This window comes from Lucilia cuprina, chromosome 2 (genome assembly GCF_022045245.1).
Source record: "Lucilia cuprina isolate Lc7/37 chromosome 2, ASM2204524v1, whole genome shotgun sequence".
Taxonomy (NCBI): Eukaryota; Metazoa; Arthropoda; class Insecta; order Diptera; family Calliphoridae; genus Lucilia; species Lucilia cuprina.
In genome coordinates, this window is record NC_060950.1 from 69,802,563 (window position 1) to 69,828,813 (window position 26,251).

A 26,251-nucleotide genomic window follows, 5' to 3' on the forward strand; every position below is an offset into this window, starting at 1 on the left:
CGATGTCACTGATAACGGTGATGCTAAATGAAAAAAAGAATAAGTAAAGCTCTCCTAACTAAAGCATTTAAAAACAACAGTAAATGAAATAAACTTTGTTGTTTGATCTGAACAGATGAAATAAAGCTGCAAATTATAATAACAATAAGGGAATTAGAAATGTATATGGGAGAATATATAAACTAAATGAGAAGCTTAAGTGCAAAGAGTAACACTTACTCACTCTTTAATTGTTTTGTTATTTGCTCAAAATTAACACATACACATACATCAATACTAATAATAAAATAAATTGCTAATTCTCAAAGCTCATCACAGTTGAGACAATTTTTTAGTAGTAGTGTTGTTGTTGGAATCTGTATGTAAATTATGTAGAAAAACTTGTTGTTGTTGTTTGGTGAGCTTAATATTTTTTTTATTTTGAATACAAAAGAGGCCTCCTCCCCTAGCTGATTAAGTTGTTTTTTTGTATTTTCTGCTCGCTTTTTTTCGCTATTTTGTTGTTAGTTTGTTTGGGGCGCTTGTAGTAGATTTTGAATAAAAATTTGTATGTTTTTTTCTATATAATCATTTAGTCGATGAATTTCAAATGTTTGTTGTCGTTTAAGTTGAAATACTTTAGTTCAGTTCTAAACGAAAACCTGAGGCGCAAAGTTGTCTTCTCGGTAATAAAGTTGTAAATAAAATATATATCGAAAAAAGTACTTTTATTGTTGTTTCTAAATACAAGAAAAAGTACCTTACAACGTTTGATGATTGCAAATTATTTAGGTGACGAATGGTGGTGGCGACTGTAAAAGTGGCCTTATCTATAAAGAAATATTGTGTATAAAATTATTTGGAGGGAAAAACTTTAAAAAATTAATAAAATCAAATAATAAATTAAAACAATTAATAAAAAAATTTTAAAAAATATTTAGAAAACAACTTTTAGAAAAAAATTGATAAAAATAAAAAAAACTGTTTAAATTTTTATAATAAATTATTAAATTTTATTGCGGTTTGTGGTTGAAAGAAAATAATTGAACTTTTTTTTTCTATATTTTGACAAGTGGTATGTTGTTGTATTAAGTGCTAAATTTCTTAATTTATTTATATTTAAATAATACATTTGTTTTATTCAACATTGAAAAACCATAAAATGCTTAGAACCATAAAACATTTTTTAAGTGTTTTTTTTTAAGTTTCTTGACGAAAATTTAAAAAAAAATTCTTTGTGTAAACAATATTTTTTTTCTAATTTATTTATTTTTTTTGCAAAAACAAACTAAATAATTGATGTGTAAACACTACAATAATTTATCTTTAGAAAAGTTTTTCTAAGAAAATGTCTTTTAAAATATTTGTTAAAAAAAAACAATTTTTTTTATATTTTCTTAATGATTTTGCTTTAATGACAAATTGTGCTAAAAATTTTACAAAATTTTTTTCAAAAGTTTATGTCATATTTTTTGTTTCTATATTATGGACAAGAAGAACAATTTTTTTCACAATTTTGTTTCCCCCCACAATATGATCATTGTCACCATAACTAAACTCTCTTTTCTTACAAAAATAAAACACATTCGCTCTTGAGATAAATTATGTATTAAAGTAAAAAGGAAACTATCAAAAGAGTATATAATGATCATGAAAAGAACTTACACTTTATTTATATTATTGTTCGTTTTTTTTACAATTTGCGCATTCGATTTTATTTTGGTCTTTTTTTCTACCGACAAGTCAGGCGGACAGCTAGACAAATAATATGAAAAAATCACCCAAATATATACAAATATATACTATGGTCACTGTAACCTAAATTATTAAAACAAATTGTATATATATTTTTATAAAAAAAGAAGAAATTGCATTTTTGTTGCCAACAAAAAAAAAAGTAAATAAATTGTCAATAGTTTTTAAATGCATGGGTGTTTTCGTTTAAAAGTTTGTTTTTATTAAAAAATTATAAAAAACAATAAAATTATGGCACATGCTGCATTTAAAGCAAAAAAATACAAATATAACACTAAACAATAACAAAATCAATTCACATGCTTCATTTTCATACTCACACTCTCTTTTTTTTGTTGAAAGGGTTACCAGATAAAAGTGATCGTGATTGTAAATTTAACTTTAAAAGATGAAAGTTTTCCATAAAGGAAAAATTACGAAAATTATAATGGAACTGAACTGAACATGGGTAACTCAAGCTTTAATTGACAAGTAGCACTTATTCTATATCTTACAAGGGAACATTTTTGCAATTTTTATGCCTTTTTATATACATTTCAGAGGAAAAGGCATTTTTTTTAAAAAGTCAACGAAATAAAAAAGGAACTACTCTAAACATAAGTAACTCAAGTTTTTACTTACAAGTAACTCATATTCTATACCTTACAAGGCAACATTTCTGGAATTTTTCAATCCTTTTTTATATACATTTAAGAGAAAAAGTCACTTTCCTAAAATATCATCGAAATAATAAAGGAACTGATCTAAACATGAGTAACTTAACTTAACTTAAATTCTATATCCTACAAAGCAAAATTTTTGTAATTTTTCTGCCTTTTTTATAGACATTCCAGAGAAAAAGGCTCATTCTTAAAAAATCATCGAAATAATAAAAGAACTTCAATGAACCTGAGTAATTTAAGTTTACATTTACAAGTAACACTTATTCTACGCCCTACAGAGCAAAAGTTTTACAATTTTTCTGCCTTTATATATACATTTCAGAGGAAAAGCTCTCTCTTCAAAAAGTCGCCGAAATAATAAAGAAAGGACAACATTTTTGCAATATTTTATATACACTTCAGAGAAAAAGGCACTTTGTTAAAAAATCACCGAAAGGAATTGCTCTAAACATGAGGAACTCGTATTTTCATTTACAAGTAAAACTTATTCTATAACCTACAGGGCAACATTTTTGCTATTTTTCTGCCTTTTTATGTACATTGTCACTTTGTTAAAAATCACCGAAATAATAAAGGATATGCTCAAAACATTAATAACTCAGTAACACTTATTTTATACCGAACAGGGCAAAAATTTTGCATGTTTTCTGCATTTTTTATATACATTTCAGAGAAAAAGGCAGTTTTTTTAACAAAATTGCCTTTAATAGATATAAAATGTGCATTATTTCATGAAAATGCAATTAAATAAAAGTGTGGCAAAAGTTATTGGTAACATTTTCGCATTTTTACCCTCTTTAAGGATTAATGCTCATTTTACCTTAAATATGTATTTTATTTATGAAAAATGGTGTTTTGAGAAAATGGCAAAATGGTGCATTATTTGAAGTTTTTCTGTCCTTTACTATTCCGCTATCGGTGGGAAAATTGTTATCTACAAATATCCCCCAAATTGGCAGAATTAGTGCATTAAATGATAAAACATAATATTTGAAAGAATAACAAAAAAAAAATGCAAAAAAAGTGCACTATTTGGCAAAACATTATTAAGCATAATTATCATAAATGGCAAATTTCTTACAATGTCCTTTTTATAAAGTAAAAGGTATGGCTTGCGCTATTAACTTAGGAACACTATTGATTAGAAATACCTTGCAATTTATGTAAAAAGGCACTTTTTGCAAAAAGTCAAAAATTTAATATTGTATACCATATAGGGCAACATTTTGAAACTATTGCTATCCTTTTTATATAGTTTTTGATGAAAAAAGCACATTATAAAAATGCAAAAAATTCCATTATTGCTAAAGTATAGGCATCTGTTTACGAGATCTTAGATTTATATCACCAATTTTATAATTAAGTTTAAACAATTTGCAGTCTTTCTTTAACACTCTGGCAACTTTGTTTTCTTTAAGCAACAAGTGCTTTTCAACGTTTTATTTACGAAATAAAAGTATAAAAATAATAATTGCTGCTACTAGTTTGTTATAAACACAAGTCGCCTTATAATTGTCATTAGGTTTACTACTCTAAATTTACTCTTTAAAGAGAGTATATTTAGATATAAAAAAGGGGAAGTATTGCCAACGAACCTAAAGGTTTTTATAGAAAAATTAATTTATATTTAAAATAAAACTTGTTGGTAATTTCAAAATTTTAAGTTAGTTTTCAGATTCGATATTTTACGACAATTTCCACATACTTTGCTCAAGTTAAGAATTTTATCCCAGAAGTCAAAAACAAAAAGCCATTAAAATCACTGCTAATTAATAGAAATCTTTGGAAATCAGTTTGTCTACCTCAGAACAACCACCCACCCAAAAAAATTTCGCGAATTTTTTTTTCAGAACAACGAAACAAATTTTTCCTTTATCTTAATAACAACTTATATTATTTATTTGTTTTATTTTATATATTTAAAATATTTTTTTGTGGTGTTAGATTAATTTGGAACTTTAAGTGATTTATTTTTTATGGCCTCATAAAATCTCGAATAAGTTGACACAAATAAATTGTGTTTCTCTTACAAAAGAATGAACTCATAAAAATTTTAATTTATGTTTATTTTTTTAATAGAAAATTTTCTTTATTTACTTATTTAAAAGTTAAAAACTATTTTATTTTAAAACTATTTTCAAACTGGTCGTGCGACATTTAGAATATTTAAACGTGAGAACATTTCAAACTTTTGACGTCAGTTTTGTAATCCGGCAATATAATAGAACCGTTTTTTAAAATTTAATTATAGTTATTAAAGTAAATCTCTTATGAAAACATTTTCTTCCATACTTCCCATACCAGATTCCTATCAGATCGCCATAAATGATCTTGTGTCAGTTCAAGTTCAGTTCTGTTCTAGTTGAGATCTTTTCTAGTTCTGTTCTAGTTCTGTTCTAGTTCTGTTCTAGTTCTGTTCTAGTTCTGTTCTAGTTCTGTTCTATTTCTGTTCTAGTTCTGTTCTAGTTCTGTTCTAGTTCTGTTCTAGTTCTGTTCTAGTTCTGTTCTAGTTCTGTTCTAGTTCTGTTCTAGTTCTGTTCTAGTTCTGTTCTAGTTCTGTTCTAGTTCTGTCCTAGTTCTGTTCTAGTTCTGTTCTAGTTCAGTTCTAGTTTAAGTTATGTTCTACATAAGTTCTAATTAAAAGATGTTCATATGAAAGAGAATTGTTCCTTGTAAAAACCAGAAATACTTTAATCTTTCCTCAAGTGCCCACCATTAAAACACTTTACGACTAGAATGTCACACTCAATGTCGTTTTGTCTGACATTCAAAAGTGCCACGCTATTTACGTTTTTGTTTAGCATTATGAAATTTATTTTGTTGCACTTTTATTGCAGTTGAACACATTCGACTACTTTTTACAATATTTATTTATTTTTATAAACAAAACTCTTTTTTAACAAAATTATAGTAAACAATTTATCATTTATTTGCATAGAATTAAGCCTGAAGTCTCGCAATTGTTTAAAATTTATTATGATCATGATGATGATTTAAATAGCGGGTTGTTGTCACAATTTACTTTTGTGCAAAAATTCTGTATAATTAAATAATTTTTATGATGTTTACATTGTTAAAACGGTTATTTGTTAAAAAAATATGTTTAAACAAAAAATAATAATAAATGTAAACTGAGTTTTTCTGATAAAAACAATATGTTATCACAAGCAAATTTTAATTCGACTAACTCAGTTGTTTAAGCAAAGTGATCGCAGTGGATTAAGATAAATGGACGATTAGCTTAGTAACTAGTATTTTGGGGGTGTTATAGGATATCCAAGAACTGATGTTTAATTACAAAATCAAAATTTTTAAAATTTAGAATTAACTGAATATTTATTATAATGGATTAAAAATTATCAAGCAAGTAATTCTAGATCAGTTCGGAATTTTCACAGACAGACAAGTTCTTCGCAAGTATATATATAAATTGTGTATAAATTACTGTTTTAAAGTAATTATATTTTTTTGTTGTTTGAATAAAAAAACACACAAAATAAATATTTGTTTTAAAATCGTATATATTATTTTTTTTTATTTTTAAGGTTATGTATGGTTAAACAAGAAAATGTGCAGCACCGCAACCTGTTAAAATATTGAATGATCATTATAAAAAATGTAGTAAATAAACGGAAATTTACATACTTGTTTTCAAACATTATTTTAACAATATGTTCAAAACTAGTTTTTGTCAAGAATTAATTTGTTATTAATCAAAATAATGACATTATAGTAGTTGACATATTATGTCAACTATTAAATATTGTTTTAAAAAAAAACCTTAAAACGCTAAAGAGATCTTAAAACATAACGAAATCTATACGTTCCCACGATCTAAAATAAAGGACAACTGACTCCCAGAGGTTGTTAGGTTGCAAGTTAAAGAACTAATTAGAATTACAGCAATAGTTGTCTTCTGTTCTAGTTGTAGTTCTAGTCTAGTTCTGATCTAGTTCTGGTCTAGTTCTATTGTAGTTCTGTTCTAGTTCTGTTCTGGTTCTGTTCTAGTTCTGTTCTAGTTCTGTTCTAGTTCTGTTCTAGTTCTGTTCTAGTTCTGTTCTAGTTCTGTTCTAGTTCTGTTCTAGTTCTGTTCTAGTTCTGTTCTAGTTCTGTTCTAGTTCTGTTCTAGTTCTGTTCTAGTTCTGTTCTAGTTCTGTTCTAGTTCTGTTCTAGTTCTGTTCTAGTTCTGTTCTAGTTTTGTTCTAGTTCTATTCTAGTTTTTTCTAGTTATGTTCCAGTTTTTCCTAGTTCTGTTCTAGTTTTGTTCTGGTTCTGTTTTAGTTCTGTTCTAGTTCTGTTCTGTTCTAGTTTTGTTTTAGTTCTGTTCTAATTCTGTGTTATTATCTTTTATTTAAATTAAATTTGAAAATATCAAATAGAATAAATAAGAAAATAATTAAATCTACTTTCGTCCACTCAAAATTAATAAGAATTTTCTTTTAAACAAAAAATAAACATTATTTGGTAATAAAGCGTGAATGCAAAATTTTGAAATTTTGTTGTCAAAAAACGCCCACCTGAAAATTTTTATTTTCTTTTTATAATTTAACACAAATTTTATAGCGTCTCAGACAGAAAAAAATGTCCATTAAAATTATATGTGAATGACACTGTATCTATATATTTTACGTATGTATCCTAATACCTCAATGAAGTGGTCGCGTTACTAAATTAATTTGAAAGTGGACACACGTAAATAAAAATTTTCTTTGAAAAAAAGTAGAAATACTATTATTCAGATAAAAATTAATAAATATTATATAAAAAGGAAATCAAATACAGTAAAGTGTAAAAAGTTAAGAATATTTGGAAAGTTTTAAATTATGTAGAAAATTTTTAAATATGATTAATTTCTGTTTAATTTTATAATTTTTATTGAATTTATAATCTTTTAATTATGATATGACGAGTGTTTACTGTAAATTTGCTATTTTATTAAAAATGTAAAAAAATTATTGTTTCAAAGGTCAGTTTGACAAATGTCGCAGAACATTTTAAATCTTTTTTGACTTTTTTTGGTTTGGACCTAATCTTAATAAATTAAATTATAAACATTTCAAATTTAATATACAAAATTAATAATTATAACCAAACATTGCACAGTGGTACTGAAAGTAAACAAATTTGTTACATTTTTATTAAATATTTTCTAGGTTAACATTTTTAGTTAAAATAAATTCAATGTATTTACAACTCGATTCGATCAAACAATTTCCTCTTATCAGTCCACTGTATTTTACTTGCTGCAAAGACAATGAATTTAGATGTATGTATGTAGATCATTGTTGCTGCTATTGCTGTCGTACTTAACACACTGCTAGAATAAGAATCAGCAGAAGTATTCCGTCGTCAGTCGTCTATCTCCTATGACCTTCACATTCATAATCTTTTTAATTGTTTTTTCGATTTTTTTCGAAATAGGCCAACATTTTTTTTGTACAAATGTTTATCACAAATAAAGTAATACCAGCAAATATTTATATAAAACAAAATTTATTTGTTTATTTTAATTGTTGTTGTTGTTGGGTTTTCTAGTATCTTTATGATTTAAATAAAACCAAAAGAACACAACTCTTAACATTTGAAATAAAACAAGTAATTTTCCAAATATTGTTAATTCAAATACTTAAGTTGCCAACACATGTTCCATGAGTGACAATCTTTAAACAGAAAACTTTAAAAACGCCACAACAATTATTTGTCAACAAAAAATCAAATCAAAAACCAATAAAATAAAATTATTAAATAATTAATATTGATTATTAATGCTTAAGCTGATAAATTATTCGACAATTAACAATTAACCATTTAAACCAGTTTGTTAATTGTTTAAAAACTTTATATCACCTTGTTAAACAATGGCATGATTTTATTTGAATTTTTATTTTAATTCAAAAGTTGATTTATTCTATGTATGGGTTTATAAGTATTTATGTTAAGTATCCTTTTATTTCTTTTTTTTTTGAATTGCCTCATTATTCAATGCATTCTCTCTTTATTTCGGATTAACCGCTATTATTTACTTTCGTTTTTTATTTTATTTTTTATTTTTCTTTTTATTCACATACTCTTTCATTACTCTCTATTGATTGTCAGCTATTGTCCTTGTGTTTTAGATTATCTCTATTTGTTATTTAATATATCTATTATATTAGATATAAAAGAACTAACAGGACTTGCTTTTCTTTCAAAAGCTTAAAGTTTTAGCTTAAAGCTAAAATTTTTTGTGCGCGTATATATTTCGAAAATATTTTGTTTTGTTTGTAGAATAAGCTATAGGCTAGACTACGGGTTAGACTAGGCTATAGACAACGCTAAAGACAAAACTATAGATTAAAACAAAGACTGTTGTATAGAGTATATCTACAGTACTAGATTATGCTATAGACTAGACTATAAACTAGACAATAGACTGTACTAGACTATAGTCTACACTAAACTAGACTGTAGAATGGATTGTAGACTAGACTATAAACAAGACTATAGACTAGACTATATAATAGAATAACGCCTAGACTGTAGCCATACTACAGACTAAACTATAGACTAGACAGTAGACTAGACTATAGACTAAACTATAGACTAGACTATAGACTGGACTATAGATTAGATTATAGACTAGACTATAGACTAAACCATAGACTAGACTAAAGACTAGAATAAATTATAGATAAGTCAATATACTATACTATAGGCTAGACTATAGCCTAGACAATAGACTAGACAATAGACTAGACTATAGACTAGACTATAGACTAGACTATAGACTAGACTATAGACTAGACTATAGACTAGACTATAGACTAGACTATAGACTAGACTATAGACTAGACTATAGACTAGACTATAGACTAGACTATAGACTAGACTATAGACTGGACTATAGACTAGACTATAGACTAGACTATAGACTAGACTATAGACTAGACTATAGACTAGACTATAGACTAGACTATAGACTAGACTATAGACTAGACTATAGACTAGACTATAGACTAGACTATAGACTAGACTATAGACTAGACTATAGACTAGACTATAGACTAGACTATAGGCTAGACTATAGACTACACAATAGAATTCACTAAAGACTAGATCATAACTTAGATCACAGCCTAGACTATACTCGACTATAGGCTTTACAATATTTGACTGTAGAAAAGAATTTAGTTTAAATTATAAAAAATTTTCGGCTATACTATAGACTATATACTAAACATTATACCAGACTTTAGACTACAGTGAGGACATGGCTTCAGAATGTAATAGAGTTTATTATTTGATAACTATCCTATTTGAAATATTTAAAAAAAAATTATTTTTAATATTTATTTATGAACTCCCATAAAATGTATCGATATTTTTCATTCTATTTACTTTTTTAATAATAAGAATTATATCTTTACCACTTCCTAGATAAAAAAAATTAAATAAAACTAAAAATATCTTTCAATTTATAAACAAATGGTGGCAATATTGTCGCTGGAATTTTTTGGCGATATTTTATTTATTTCTTAAATTATCATCCATTAAACGTAAACGTTTCACATTATTAAGTGTTATTTTTTTTTAATTTTTTATTTATTTAAAATGCTATACATATACAAGAAGTTTGTTTTTTTTTTTGAAATTTATTTATGAGAGACTTTACTATTTGAATTTGTTTAAGAATTTTTTTTAAGAATTTGTTTCTAATTGCTGAAAAAAAGAAATAAGCTGATTAAATTGCTTTAAGCCAGTGATCAAGCACTGCTCTGGAGAGGTGATGTTAGGGGTTGGATTTATGATTGACAGTTACTTTAAATTAAATGTTCAGACAGGATTATAGATCGAAAGGCAAATAAAATTTTGGGGCAAAAAATTAATTAACAAATATTGTTGCAAAATTATATTTTAAGATATTTATTGCGCAGATAGGGTTGTCATTGAAGTAAACGAAACTTTCAAACTTTAGCTTTTAAAGCTATACAACTTATTTAAATATTTTAAAATTCTTATCGAATTAAATCATAATTATTGATAATGTTCTTGTTATTGTTGATTATTAATTAATTACTTGCACAACTCCCTAACAAGTCGTCTAGTCTTCAAAATGAATAAAATTTAATGCAAATATATTTTTTTTATTCACATTCTAAATGATATGAACAAAATTGTATTAAATATTGTTGTTGTTGTTTTTAGTTTTATTTTATTCAATTTTTTTAAATCGTTTTTATAATGCCGGTCACATGTTGCGGGGTAACAACTCACACTTGTTCCCGGCTCAAATTCTAATAAACTAAAACAAGCAAAAAATGACAATGATTTTGTTAAAAGATAAATAACTAAATACTTGTATAGAGAAACCTTATATGTCTAATAGAATATGTAGAAAAAAATATACTTTATAAACAATTAGAATAAAATTAAAATGTTTTATTAATAAAAAAAACAGATGGAAGGACGGACAGACAAACAAACTGCCAGATAGGCTGCTATGTTAACACACCTTTTTTGGTTTAAATATTTGTTTTTTTTTTTTAAATTTATTGTTTTTTATCAAAAAGCCAAAAGAACGTGAGCCCACTTATAGACTTTTTTTATAAAAAAACTTTTTTGAAATAATGAAAAAAATTTAAATAAAAAAATTATAAATTTTCCATTACTTTACTTACAAAGTTGACTGCCTTACTTGACTACATACATATGTATATCTTTTGTTTAAATAAATTCTAAAACCAGTTTTATAAAAAATCTAAACTTTAATTTTAACCAAAAAAACTAACAGACCATCACTACAAATTTAGGGCTAATTCTTTGTTGTCAAATATTTCATTGTTTTCAATCCCCTGCTACTCAGAACGTGTATATAAGCTTCAAAAAGCTTTAAGTCTATATAAAGGGTTAAGTTTTTATGGTTAATTATATACAAAATCATAATACAATAAAACCAAAATTAAAAACAAAAAAACAACTAAACTTTAAATTTTATTTAAGTTCACACTTCAATTAAATACAGTAGAGAGCAAATTTAAAGCCTTAGTCAAAGCAACATTAATAATTTCATTTATACTCACACTTCTGTGTATAAAAAATCAAATTTATATAGTAAACATTTTTAACAATCACTTTTATTTTATACCATACTGTTGCTTCCCTAATGCTTTGTGCTACTGAACTTTTTTGTTTAACAAGTTATTCTTATTATTTATTCTTGTTGTTGTTTGTGTAGCTGCCCTTGAATTTGAAATTTCTTTTGAATAGAATTCTTGCTTTTGCAGAAAAAGTACAAAAAATTGGGTGTGTGTGTGTGCTCAAGTACATCCTCTACTCAAAGTGCATATAAAAACAATTTTTTTTTATGTGGCAAACATATGTGTTGGATTTGTACTTATGTAAATGGCATCTAACTGTGTAGTAATAATAAATAATTATTATTTATATAAATACAAAAAATAAGACATTATATAATTATATACTTTGTACTCTATAATCGTACATAATTAAGTTATAGTGCAGGAAAAAATTATAAGATTTTCTTGGAATTGATAAGTTCTACAATGCGAAGCTAAGACTAGACTATAAACAGTTATAGACTAGACTATAAACTAGAACATAGACTAGACCACGAACTGAAATATGGATTAGCTACACTATAGACTACAATATGGCTATAGACCAGTGTATAAACTAGACTATAGACTAGACTATAGACTAGACTATAGACTAGACTATAGACTAGACTATAGACTAGAATATAGACTAGACTATAGACTAGACTATAGACTAGACTATAGACTAGACTATAGACTAGACTATAGACTAGACTATAGACTAGACTATAGACTAGACTATAGACTAGACTATAGACTAGACTATAGACTAGACTATAGACTAGACTATAGACTAGACTATAGACTAGACTAGACTACAGACTAGACTATAGACTAGACTATAAACTAGACTATAGACTAGACTATAGACTAGACTATATACTAGACTATATATAGACTAGACTATATATAGACTAGACTATAGACTAGACTATAGACTAGACTATATATAGACTAGACTATAGACTAGACTATAGACTAGACTATAGACTAGACTATAGACTAGACAATAGACTAGACTATAGACTAGACTATAGACTAGACTATAGACTAGACTATAGACTAGACTATAGACTAGACTATAGACTAGACTATAGACTAGACTATAGACTAGACTATAGACTAGACTATAGACTAAACTATAGACTAGACTATAGACTAGGCTATAGACTAGACTATAGACTAGACTATAGACTAGACTATAGACTAGACTATAGACTAGACTATAGACTAGACTATAGACTAGACTATAGACTAGACTATAGACTAGTCTATAGACTAGACTATAGACTAGACTATAGACTAGACTATAGTCTAGACTATAGACTAGACTATAGACTAGACTATAGACTAGACTATAGACTAGACTATAGACTAGACTATAGACTAGACTATAGACTAGACTATAGACTAGACTATAGACTAGACTATAGACTAGACTATAGACTAGACTATAGACTAGACTATAGACTAGACTATAGACTAGACTATAGACTAGACTATAGACTAGACTATAGACTAGACTATAGACTAGACTATAGACTAGTATAGACTAGACTATAGACTAGACTATAGACTAGACTATAGACTAGACTATAGACTAGACTATAGACTAGACTATAGACTAGACTATAGACTAGACTATAGACTAGACTATAGACTAGACTATAGACTAGACTATAGACTAGACTATAGAGACTATAGACTAGACTATAGACTAGACTATAGACTAGACTATAGACTAGACTATAGACTAGACTATAGACTAGACTATAGACTAGACTATAGACTAGACTATAGACTAGACTATAGACTAGACTATAGACTAGACTATAGACTAGACTATAGACTAGACTATAGACTAGACTATAGACTAGACTATAGACTAGACTATAGACTAGACTATAGACTAGACTATAGACTAGACTATAGACTAGACTATAGACTATAGACTAGACTAGACTAGACTATAGACTAGACTATAGACTAGACTATAGACTAGACTATAGACTAGACTATAGACTAGACTATAGACTAGTATAGACTAGACTATAGACTAGACTATAGACTAGACTATAGACTAGACTATAGACTAGACTATAGACTAGACTATAGACTAGACTATAGACTAGACTATAGACTAGACTATAGACTAGACTATAGACTAGACTATAGACTAGACTATAGACTAGACTATAGACTAGACTATAGACTAGACTATAGACTAGACTATAGACTAGACTATAGACTAGACTATAGACTAGACTATAGACTAGACTATAGACTAGACTATAGACTAGACTATAGACTAGACTATAGACTAGACTATATACTAGACTATAGACTAGACTATAGACTAGACTATAGACTAGACTATAGACTAGACTATAGGCTTGGCTATAGTCTAGTCTATAGGCTGTACTATAGACTAGACTATATACTAGACTTTAGTACAGACTAGTTTGCAGGCTATACTCAAAATATTGATTTAGACTATAATATACTGTAGACTGTATAAAAATTTATACAACCTTCATTCAATATTCGAAATTTATTGAGTAAATTCTACAATTATGCCCACTGTGTACTATTACTTATTGCCATTCAATTTTAGCAAAATTATTTAAAAATAGTAAATTATATTATATGGCTAAATAGTTAACAGACATTACTATAATTTAATTAACTTAGTGAGAATTTTTTAAATAAATAATTTATATTTTACTTTAAAATTGACACAAAAACTACCTATAAAGTAAACGCTATAAAGAATGAAAACACGTGCGCTGACTTAATGACATCTGTCAAGACGTAAACAATAATTTTATGGAAATTTGCTAGAGTTTTATAATTGTAACAATTATTTAGCTTTAACATTTTTAATTAAAACAAGTAATTCATATCAGTGACCACAAAAAAAATTAATAAATATTTTAATACAGATGACGACACCTTGCGTGAAAATGATTTACATTTTTATTTTTGTTTTGAATTGAATTGTTATCAAAATTCAATTATATTATGTTTGTTTTGTTTTTATTTTTTGCATTGACTTATCAATTTAAAATTGTCTGTATAATTTTACTAAAATAAAAGCAATAAAGATTTATAAACAAATATTTGTTTTGTATTTGTTTAATAGACATTGTTTTATTCTAGAATAAAAAATAGAAATAATATTGATAAGTATCGATTAATGTTTTGCCGAAATAAAACTGGAAATTTTAAGAAAAATAATTTAATAAACATCGAACTAATGATACCCTAGAGATTTACCTATCATGTTATAAGTTTAGTCCATATTATGGACTATAGTTTAGTGTGATGTTTGAACTACAGTGTAGTTTGAAGTCGGATCTATATTATAGTCTTGTTTATATATTTGCCGAGTCTATAATATAGTCTTAAAACTGGAGTATAATATAGTCCATATTACGCACTATAGCTTGGTATATATTCTTGTTTATAACCTAGTTTAAGACCTTCTTATAACATTTTATCACAAAGTAAAGAGTGTGAGTAAAAAAACACGTTTTCCGAACCCCATTAAAAACACGATCTGTGTCTGAAAGTGTGCATTTCTATAGTGTAGGGTAAAATGTATTATTTACTACTATATTTAGTTATCTATTTACTAATTTAAAATTTACGCTTAGATTCTTGATAATAATATACCAAGTCAGACAAACATGGACCGAGAGTGTTAATTTATTTGTTAATATTTAAAACTCGGCAAGTACTTTACTAATCAATTTGTGCACCAAAAGTTAAATTATTAAGTCATTATATTAATAAAACAAACAAACAAAAAAAACTTAAACAAAAATGTGCTAAATTAGTTCTAAATTATTTAGAAAGATGAGTATTATTAGAAAAATTGTTTTTAAATTGTTTGTTAATTAAAACGTGTCTAGTGTGAAGTGAAATGTAAACTTGAGACCTTTAAAACTATGAGGGTGTGCCTTTGACATACCGATTACAATTACAAAATTTTACATGCAAATTTATTAAAGTACATCTATCTCCAACACCCTTCTCCTCCTACTACTCCTCTCTGTATTACAATTAATGTAAATTTTTAATAATATTAATCAACTTGGCAATGATGTTCAAAATGATAATGATGATGATGTTATAGATACAAATTTCCATTCATTAATTTATAGTATTTATTATTAAATGCGTATCTGTAGAATTGTTTACTCTTAACGGTACAATTCAATTGACTGTTGATCAAAAATAATAATGACCTACATCGGCTACACGATTATGTGTAAAAATTTAAATTATTTTTTTTCATATTTAAATATTACAAAATGTTTTTTTATTATTATTCACAGAAAAGTTTTATTTACAAAAAAAAATATATATATAATAAAATCCCCCTTTTTTAAACTCGATATGTAAATTAAATTTGAAATTTATTAGTTTGTTTTAGTATTTAGATGAACTTGTAAAACTACTTCTCAAGAACAGTTTAATAATAATTCTAAATATTTTTTATATAATTATTTTTTTAACTTTAACCTAATTAAACTTTAATTTATGCTAAAATTTACATAATTAAATTTATGTAAAATTAATTCTGTAAAAAAAATAATTAAAATCGATTTTTTTAAATTTGACTTTAAAAGAATTGATAAAGATTTACTATTTTAACAAATTTAAAACCTAACTTTGAATGCTATTGACTAAACTATGGACTATAAACTAGGCCAGACTATAAAATCTACTATTGACTGGAATAGATTATAGACTAGATAGTAGTCCAGAATATATATAATACTGAAGATCAGACCATGGACTAGACTATAGTTCAGAATATAAACTAGACTATGGACTAGACTATAGACCAAACTATAGATTAGACTATAGACTAGACTATTAACATGACTATTGTCGAGACTGTAGTCTAGACTATAAAATAAACTATAAACCAGATAATATATTAAACTATTGTCCAGACTATATATCAGACTATAGACCAAACTGTAGATTAGAATATAGATTATAAACTAGACTAGATTATAGATACGACTATACAGTAGACTTTAGATTAGACAATAGACTAGACTTAAAGATACACTATTAACTAAACTTAAGAATAGACTATAGACTAAACTATAGAGTAGAAAATAGACTAAACTACACACTAGACTGTAGACTATAATACAGATTGAGCTACACAGTAAACTACGGACTAGTCTATATCAAACAAACTGCATCAATATAAAATATCTGTGCCAAAATTCAGCTTGTTTTTAACAGATAGACGGACATGGCTAGATCGTCTTAGAATTTAATAACGACCCAGAATATATATACTTTTACGGATCTCAGATTGATATTTCGATGTGTTACAAACGCACACCTTTTTAGATGGTGGGCATGAAAATCTATCACTATTAATTTATTCAAATGACTTTCATTCTATTCAGTTTTTATTGAGCTAACACATTAATCTAACAAATATAAACATCTGAATTAAGTAAACTTAATAGCTCTGTAAGGTCAATTTAATAAACATTTTTGTAACAAATATCTTAAATTAATTGAATATTTCCATATTAACAATATAAAAGTGTCATTATTATCTATATGTATCTATGGTATAACCAGCATCATAGTATATAGATATAACTTAACTATATTTTCATACACAAAAAGTGTAACCCAAAACTATTTAAATTATGTTTATCCACTAGACTAATAGTTGCTACAAACATATTCTAATAAAATCGTTATTTAGCAAAACTATTTCATAAATTTAATTTGAAAAGTTTATTTTTGTAACTGCGCAATTTGCCTGGTCTCATATTTTACATTACTTGACATATGTTATTAGAAATCAATCATCTTGTTAAAAGTATTTTACAAATATTTATTTATTTTAATTAAATTTACTTAAAAGAAAGTGTTAAAATACTATGAGTTAGAAGATTTTTAAAAATGGATGTGTTAGAAAAATATTAGATGGTAAAAACTAGCAGAACATATTTAAAGTCCAAAAACATTGATCAAATAACATTTTCGTCAAATATTTTAATTTCTTTTTTGATTGTCCTTGCAATTATTGTTTCAGACAACTATACTTTAAAGGTTTTACACTGAATGTCAATTAAAAGTAAACAAAATCCATTTTCAATTAAAAAATTTCAGGATAACTTAAACTGGAACTAGTTTGAACACTAATTCTTTGTAACTATCACAAACTCTTATGCTATGTCGAATTATTCATTTTACATTATTTATATACTTCTTTTCGACACTCACTCTTGTAGTTGTGTGCATAATTAATTATAAAATTGATGCTAATAACTAAATCAATAATCAATAATTTAGTTTACTGTAGGCTGGGCTAAGATAACACAGTTAACAGTTTTTTTAAACTAAAAGTTTTTACATAAAATATTAATGACTATAGACTCCACTATGATCTGGACTACAAACTAGACTATAGACCAGATTACAGAGTAGAAATAGACTACACTATATGCTACATAATAGACTAGACTATAGACTAGACTATAGACCATACTATAGACTAGACTATAGACTAGACTATAGACTAGACTATAGACTAGACTATAGACTAGACTATAGACTAGACTATAGACTAGACTATAGACTAGACTATAGACTAGACTATAGACTAGACTATAGACTAGACTATAGACTAGACTATAGACTAGACTATAGACTAGACTATAGACTAGACTATAGACTAGACTATAGACTAGAATTTAGACTACACCATAAACTCGACTATTGACTAGAATATAGATTATACTATAAACTAGAATATAGACTAGAACTTACTTTATATTAATAAAAATGTTAATCAAGACAATACCGTTTTTTCGTATATTTGATTAAAAAATCATATTGTTTACACAATAAATAAAATAAAATATTTAAGAGTCATCACGCTGGCATAAATACAAACACAAATTATACATAATTAAGTAAATTTACATATGTCTGCATACATATATGTATGTTAATATGTAATTAAATATATGAATGTGTATAAAATATTTAAACTATTTACTTAAAAGCTACAACTTAAAAAATGTTGAACTAGTCTCGCGTTACTTTGTAAAATGTAAACAATTGATGCTTTTGTTTACAAATTTGTAAAGCAGTGAACGGCATAAAGAGAATAAATCGAAAACGATATAAACGTTTACATAGTGGACAAAATAACTTTTGTGTAAAATTTATTAATTTGTCAAAATTTGATTGACATGCTTAAGCTCAGCCCCTGCTGTTCATAGTCAACGATCAATATTGTAAACACGCATATGTGCTTGTGCTTAAATGTATAAGTGTTTGTAAATATTTTTTTTATAGTTTCCGGTTTCATGTTTAAATTTGATACCTTTTTTCATAATTAAACTTGAACGTGAACTATTTATTGTCTGTATTAAAAGTATTTGTTTTTGTTTATTTCAAATAACTAAACTTATTCTAACAAAAGATTATTCATAATGATCATTCTAATTGATTGTTAAAGCCAGAAGCTGTAAGAGAATTCAGCAAATATAAAAATGAGTTTAATATTTTGCAAAAGAGCATAACGAGAGAGAATAGCTCAACAAATGCGCATGTTTAAGAGGGTTGTTTGTTAAAAGCTTTTTTTTTTTGATTCTACAAATTGATAAACTTTTTGTAAAAAGTTTTGCACTCTTTTACCCCTTAAAATATGAAATGTGGTTTTGATGGCGGTGATACTATAGGATTTGTATTAAACAAAAATTAGTATTATTTTAAACGTAAACGAGAACACAACTTGAGAACATAAAAATATCAATAAAATTTTAAATTAATAAATAAAACAAATGTGTTATATTAAAACTTAAGTTAATGGAAAGTTTTTTTAATTCCCACAACCACAAAACGTTTTAAAATATTCAAAGGATTTTATGAAATAATTTTCTAATAATTAAAAAAAAATACATTTACAGAAAACGTTTAATAAACTTAAGTTTAGTGTGAACAAAAGACAATTAACAAGTGCTAAAGGGTTTCTTTAGAAATCTAGACTTTCTGGTCTAGTTTTTTTGTGGTTTACATTAACTCTGCCATTTTTGAAAAATAATTAAGAATCTTAAATAAATAAACAAAAAAATACTTAAACCCAAAAATGACGCGGCCGAAAAAAGAGGATAGTAAATTAAAAGCCTTCATGCAGGAGAACCTCTTGACCATGCTCACGGTCATTGGTGTCTTTCTGGGCGGTCTTATTGGCTTTATCATTAAAAGCAGTACTGGCGAATGGACAAAACGTGAAATTATGTATATATCATTTCCTGGTGAAATATTTTTGCGGTAAGTAAAGAAAAATTTAATTCACTTAAATAAAATTGGGAAATTTTTAACAAAAATTAATTGAGATAAACAAAATAGTAAAAAAATTAGAAAATAAAATTGACAAAAAAAACTGAAAGAGTTCATGGAAATAGTTTGAAACTGTTAAAGTGATCAAATCAAATTGTTCAAGAGAAACATGGCATGATCACTAGCTTCACAATTCCTTTTTTATCAAATTATTTATAACTTTGAAAAGTATTTGTTTAGTTTTTTGATAAACATTTAATTTAAGTTACATAGATATTAAAAACTAATTCCGCATTTTGATAAGAAGTTCAAGTTAAGTTAATATATAAAGAAATTATTTAAATAATTTTATCAGATAGGCAGAAGTCTTAAGAAATCTTCACAAATGTCAAAATATTAGATTGATAATAATAAAAATAATTTAAATTTGATAATAAAATGTTATTTGCAGATATGAACATGAGTGAATATGTATGTTTATATTAGAGGATCAGGACAAACTGTAGTTAAACACTTTCGATTTATAGAAGGATCATAAGCCACACTTATCTCAATTATGAATCTAGAACAAGATCTTTTAATACTTATCGATTTTGAGCAATTAACTTTGATCTTACGAAGATTTAAAAATGAAAAAAGTATGTGGTCCTTATCTTTAGATAAAAAGATACATTTTACATTGTCCTTGAATTCAGAATTAATTTTCAACAATTTTTGAATGTCAATGAGATCTAATTCATATCTATAAAACTATTTCAAAGTCTTCAAAATGACGACAAATATTATAAATTAAGACCAAGATCGCATCAATAGTTTTTTCAGATCTTCATTAGATCCTTTATAAATTACATGAAGGTTTAGAAAGGTATAGCCTGATCGGTTGAATTTTCTTCACATAATACTAGTCTAAATATACCAAATTCATTCACAATTTTATAAAGTCTTTAAAAAAATAATAATAAATTTGTTGACAGATTTCTCTCTCTCTTGGAATAAAGATCAGATAATTTTGATCTTGTCAACAAAAGACATAAAATATTAAAAATTATTTAGATCATAAACTCAGTACACGTTCATTTTTTGTTAAATATTTTTCAACGGCTTTTAAATTTAATCGACCTTTCCTTTAAAGGTTTTCTAAAAGATATTTTTCTAATCCGCTTTAGAAATAAATACTACATTTCGATCAATAAACCAAAACAGAACATTATTTATGAACAAGAACCAAAATACGTTCGTTAGTCTACAGACCACACTGTACCTAGAGCATACATTCAGAACAAGATCGCTTAGATCGTATGTTAGTGAACAATAATTCAAAACACGATCGCTTAATATTTGTCTTAATAACATATGAAGAATATTAAAATTTACATGTTCCCTCTCTAGGAATGAAGATCACATTTTTCGATCATGGATTAAGAATGAATAATATAGATCTCATTAAAATACAACGACTGAACCATAGTTGCAAACAGACATGAGTTGCAAACTTTTCAAATTCAATATGATCAATGAGATGAACCTTGATTGACGTCATGACAACGAGCACTTCAAGAACGTTAAGAATATAAAAGAGATAATAAAATTAAGAAAAATTATTCTACTCTTTAATATTTGATAAGGATCATTTGCGTGTAAACATATGAATTTAAAAATTCAGAGTCTTTAATAGGACCATTTTTTATTGTAAACCTATTTGCTTCATTTCGTCTTCATCTGAGTTTCATAAGTTTTTTGGTTTAACAATATAATTGAGAGAAAGTTTTAACGATCAGAAACAAAATTATATCGACACAACTGGCATAAGTTTCCGAGTCACGAATCGTTATTAATGGGTTTAGAGATACAATTTTACAGCAATAGCTTCTAATACATTCAGGATTGGTCATTAGCCTGTCCTATTTGTGGTAAAAGAACACAAAAGATAGATAGAGAGAGAGAGAGAGAAACTGAAAAAACTCTTTAAAGAAGATAATAGAACGCTCATTCTTCTGTAACAAATTTATCAATTGCTTAAACAGAGATATCGGAAAAGAGCTCTCTTGCTTTATCACGTTCATACGTAACTAATACACACTCAAATAAAATAATCAGAGATTTCATTGTTTAAGTACTCCCTGCAGAGTCCTCTTCTCCTCCTGTAATAGGTCCAAACTTGTATTTTTGTAATATTTTGTAGATATAATGAACTCAATAGGTTTGATTAGACAAAATATCCCAATTTTGTTTTTCACTTCTTTATAAAATTTAGATTTTTTTCATTAAATTTATTTTTACATTTTAGCATGTTAAAATGTCTTATTGTGCCCTTGCTGGTCTCATCAATCACCAGTGCCATAGGTGGTCTGGACTTGAGTATGTCCAGTAAAATTGCCACCAGGTAAGTAACTTATTTAAAACTTTAAATATTTAAAATAATCTAAAAAATATATATTTTTTCATGATTACAGAGCTATAGCTTACTACTTTATCACCACAATCTCAGCTGTAGTATTGGGTATATGTTTAGTAACTACCATTAGACCCGGTCAGGGTGCTAAAATTGTGGAAACACGTATGGAATCTGTAGATAAGGCCTCTAAAGTGCTAACACCCGATACTCTTATGGATTTAGTAAGGTAAGAGGGAAATTTTTTATAAATTTAAAAGATTTACAATAATAATATTATGTTTTGTTTTATCACAGAAACATGTTCACCGACAACATCATACAATCCACTATGTTCCAGGTAGGTTTAGAAGATAAAAACAAAATTTTTTTTACACACATTATTAATCGGAAATATATACTTTATATCACCACTAAATGTCAACAATAATTTAATTTTATTTTTCATATTAATCAGTCTTGCATGAACAAGAACCCACCACTACCATTAACATCAGTAATCATTCAATTTAAGGAATTATCTGCAAAACAATTCAAATTGCATAGTGTCACTTGTTGTCGGATTAAAACCAACATTAAATGGTTTATTAACACAAATTGTCACATACGTTTTCGTTTGAATTCGTTTTTTAAGTCTTAATAATGTGCGTACTAATGATCATAATTTTAGGGTCTTTTTCTTCAATTCAATTTAAATCAAATCACAGTCAATGCGTATTTTGTTTTTGTTTTTTTATACTCTTGTGTTGGGTTATTTTTCAATTACAATTGCAAAATTCATGCGGACAAAGTATCATCATTTGTAATAATTTGTTGTCACAACCATATCCATATGGGGGCATCTATTCCATAGAATTTTCATAGCTGACAGACAGTGGTTCAGAATTAAATTCATTGTTGACATTTATATCCATTCTAGTGTTTACTATCTCAATATTTTTTTGCTTTAATTAAATCATCACAAGATTTTTTTGTGATTGTAATATAAAAATGCTTTAAACGTAAATGAAATGTAAATTTTTTACATGTTCCCCTTTTTATAATGTGTGTGTGTGCAAAGTTCGTAAAAATTACCAAATGTGTGTTGTAATGATATCCATATTATGATGATAATAAGCAGCAACTGTGATATATCATTATAACACTCAATTAGTTATGATTTTATACGTTTAACAAATTTATTTTTTTTTAATTTCAGCATCGCACAGAAATTTTCGAAAATACCAGTATTGTGCCATCCTGTAAGTATTTATTTTATTATGTATTTATTATATTTATTTTATAATTTCATTGGCATTGAAAGTTCATACACAGTAATTTAAATAACGATTGCTTAAATAAAGCAAATGCAACAAATTTTACTCCACTGCATTGGATTCTAAAAAAAGTTTTAAACCCTTCATTGCCATTGATTTATTTAACGCTTACAACATTCCACATTCCACATTCTATAATTTCTTATTTTTTGATTTCCAGTGCCCATGGAACAATGGGGTTTCAAACCTACACAACGTGAGGGTTCTAATGTCTTGGGTTTGGTTATGTTCAGCGTTATTTTGGGCACCACCATTGGCAGAATGCGTGAGAAGGGACAATTGTTGCAGGATTTCTTTACCACTTTGAGTGAGGCCATGATGACTATTACATCCTGGGTCATTTGGTAAGTAAAGGAGATCAAATATTCAAAACAAAACTGGAAGTGAACTGAACTAGAATTTTACAAAAAACGGAACTACAACCGATCAATATCTGAACTAGAACAGAACTAGAACATAATAGTTTTCTAGAACTAGAACAGAACTAGAACAGAACTAGAACAGAACTAGAACAGAACTAGAACAGTACTAGAACAGAACTAGAACAGAACTAGAACAGAACTAGAACAGAACTAGAACAGAACTAGAACAGAACTAGAACAGAACTAGAACAGAACTAGAACAGAACTAGAACAGAACTAGAACAGAACTAGAACAGAACTAGAACAGAACTAGAACAGAACTAGAACAGAACTAGAACAGAACTAGAACAGAACTAGAACAGAACTAGAACAGAACTAGAACAGAACTAGAACAGAACTAGAACAGAACTAGAACAGAACTAGAACAGAACTAGAACAGAACTAGAACAGAACTAGAACAGAACTAGAACAGAACTAGAACAGAACTAGAACAGAACTAGAACAGAACTAGAACAGAACTAGAACAGAACTAGAACAGAACTAGAACAGAACTAGAAGAGAACTAGAAGAGAACTAGAAGAGAACTAGAACAGAACTAGAACAGAACTAGAACAGAACTAGAACAGAACTAGAACAGAACTAGAATAGAACTAGAAATTTAATATTTGAATTTTTCATTTGCAGGATTTCCCCTCTCGGTGTGGCCTTCTTAATTGCAGCCAAAATTATCGAAATGGAATCGATCGCCGATACCATACAGTCACTGGGTTGGTACTTTGTTACCGTAATGCTGGGTCTTTTCCTGCATGGTTTTGGTAAGTTGTTTTTGTTTGTCGATATAAACACCAAGAGATATCTTAATGTATTCTTCTCCCAACAGGTACCATTGCTGTTATATTCTTCTTGGGTACTCGTCGTCTACCCTACCCCTTCATTGCCAAACTCAGTCAGGTCTTGGCCACAGCTTTCGGCACTGGTTCCAGTTCTGCCACTATGCCTTTAACCATTAAGTGCTTGGATGGCATGGGCATAGATCCACGTGTAACACGTTTCGTTATCCCCGTAGGCGCAACCATTAATATGGACGGTACTGCTTTATATGAAGCTGTGGCTGCTCTCTTCATTGCTCAATACAGAGAAATGAGCTATTCATTTGGCACCATAGTGGCGGTTAGTATTACAGCCACAGCAGCTTCTATAGGTGCTGCTGGTATACCACAAGCTGGTCTTGTAACAATGGTCATGGTATTGGATACAGTGGGTTTGGAACCCAAAGATGTATCACTGATTATAGCTGTTGATTGGCTGCTGTAAGTTTGATAGTTGAATAATTAAGAAAGAATTTTTTTATTATTGTTAATATTTTTGTTATTTGCAGAGATCGTTTCCGTACCACCATTAATGTTATGTGTGATGCTTTGGGCACAATTTTAGTGAATCATTTGTCCAAAAAGGATTTGCAAAATGTAGACAGAGTAAGTTCGATTATAAATTAATATAAACCTAGAAATTATATTTTTTATTTCTACTACAGCTAAATGCTGAACCCCATGAACTGCTGGAATTAGGAGCCAATGGCCATGACAAGGAATAAAATAGCTGCAAGCCCACCTCGGTATAGACAGCATAGTCAAAAGCCAAATGTAGCAGAATTTAGTTATTTGTAACTTAAATTTAAACAAAATACAAGAAACACAATCACGACGTGCTGCTTTAGTTAAGCAATTTATTTTTGTACAGACAGATGTGTTCGCTCCATTCCAGAAGCACGTCTCTTGTCTTCTTCAAAAACATCTCTAAAAAATGCAACCGCAGAATACAAAATTTTTTTATTTTAATTAATATGTGCTCTTTTCAAAAGTACAACTCTCACGAATTTCCTTTAAATTTTAGCAAAACAAAATTTTATTACACGCCCCCAACTCGCCTATAAATCTTAAAGAAAATTTGAAAATTTAACCTCAAAAATTAAAATATTTACAATGTAAATATTCTTGATTAAAAAAATTATAAATAATTTGTATTTATAGCAAGAAAAAAAAAGAAATTTAATAAAAAAAAAAAATAATTGTCAAGTAAGAATGTTATAACATAAACAAATTATATTATTAATTAAATTAGTAATTAATAAAAAATTAATAAAAATTAAAAAAAACGAATTGCCAAATAATAATAATTTTCTCTTGCATAGATAACGCACAATTAAAACAAAAGGACGAGGAGACAGGAGCTCAATTTTTTAACACAAACTTTAAAGTTTTTATAAAAAAAGCTTTGAAATATTTTAATGTCAAAGCTTAAAAAACGTTCAAGTATTTTCAAATAGTAAGAAATAGTCATTACCTAAGCT

General features: G+C 27.2%; 1 protein-coding gene across 1 annotated transcript; it reads left to right on the forward strand.

Annotated features, from left to right (window-relative positions):
- The first annotated feature begins 617 nt into the window (after nt 1-617).
- On the forward strand, nt 618-25,532 carry LOC111688860 (excitatory amino acid transporter 1). The gene is made up of 11 exons (XM_023451366.2): nt 618-771; nt 19,459-19,822; nt 22,119-22,214; nt 22,285-22,452; nt 22,521-22,563; nt 23,422-23,464; nt 23,700-23,883; nt 24,586-24,716; nt 24,782-25,211; nt 25,280-25,376; nt 25,436-25,532. Exons 2-11 carry the CDS (start codon nt 19,638-19,640, stop codon nt 25,493-25,495), a joined length of 1,437 nt encoding a protein of 478 aa, XP_023307134.1. The 5' UTR covers nt 618-771; nt 19,459-19,637; the 3' UTR covers nt 25,496-25,532.
- The last annotated feature ends 719 nt before the right edge of the window (nt 25,533-26,251 follow it).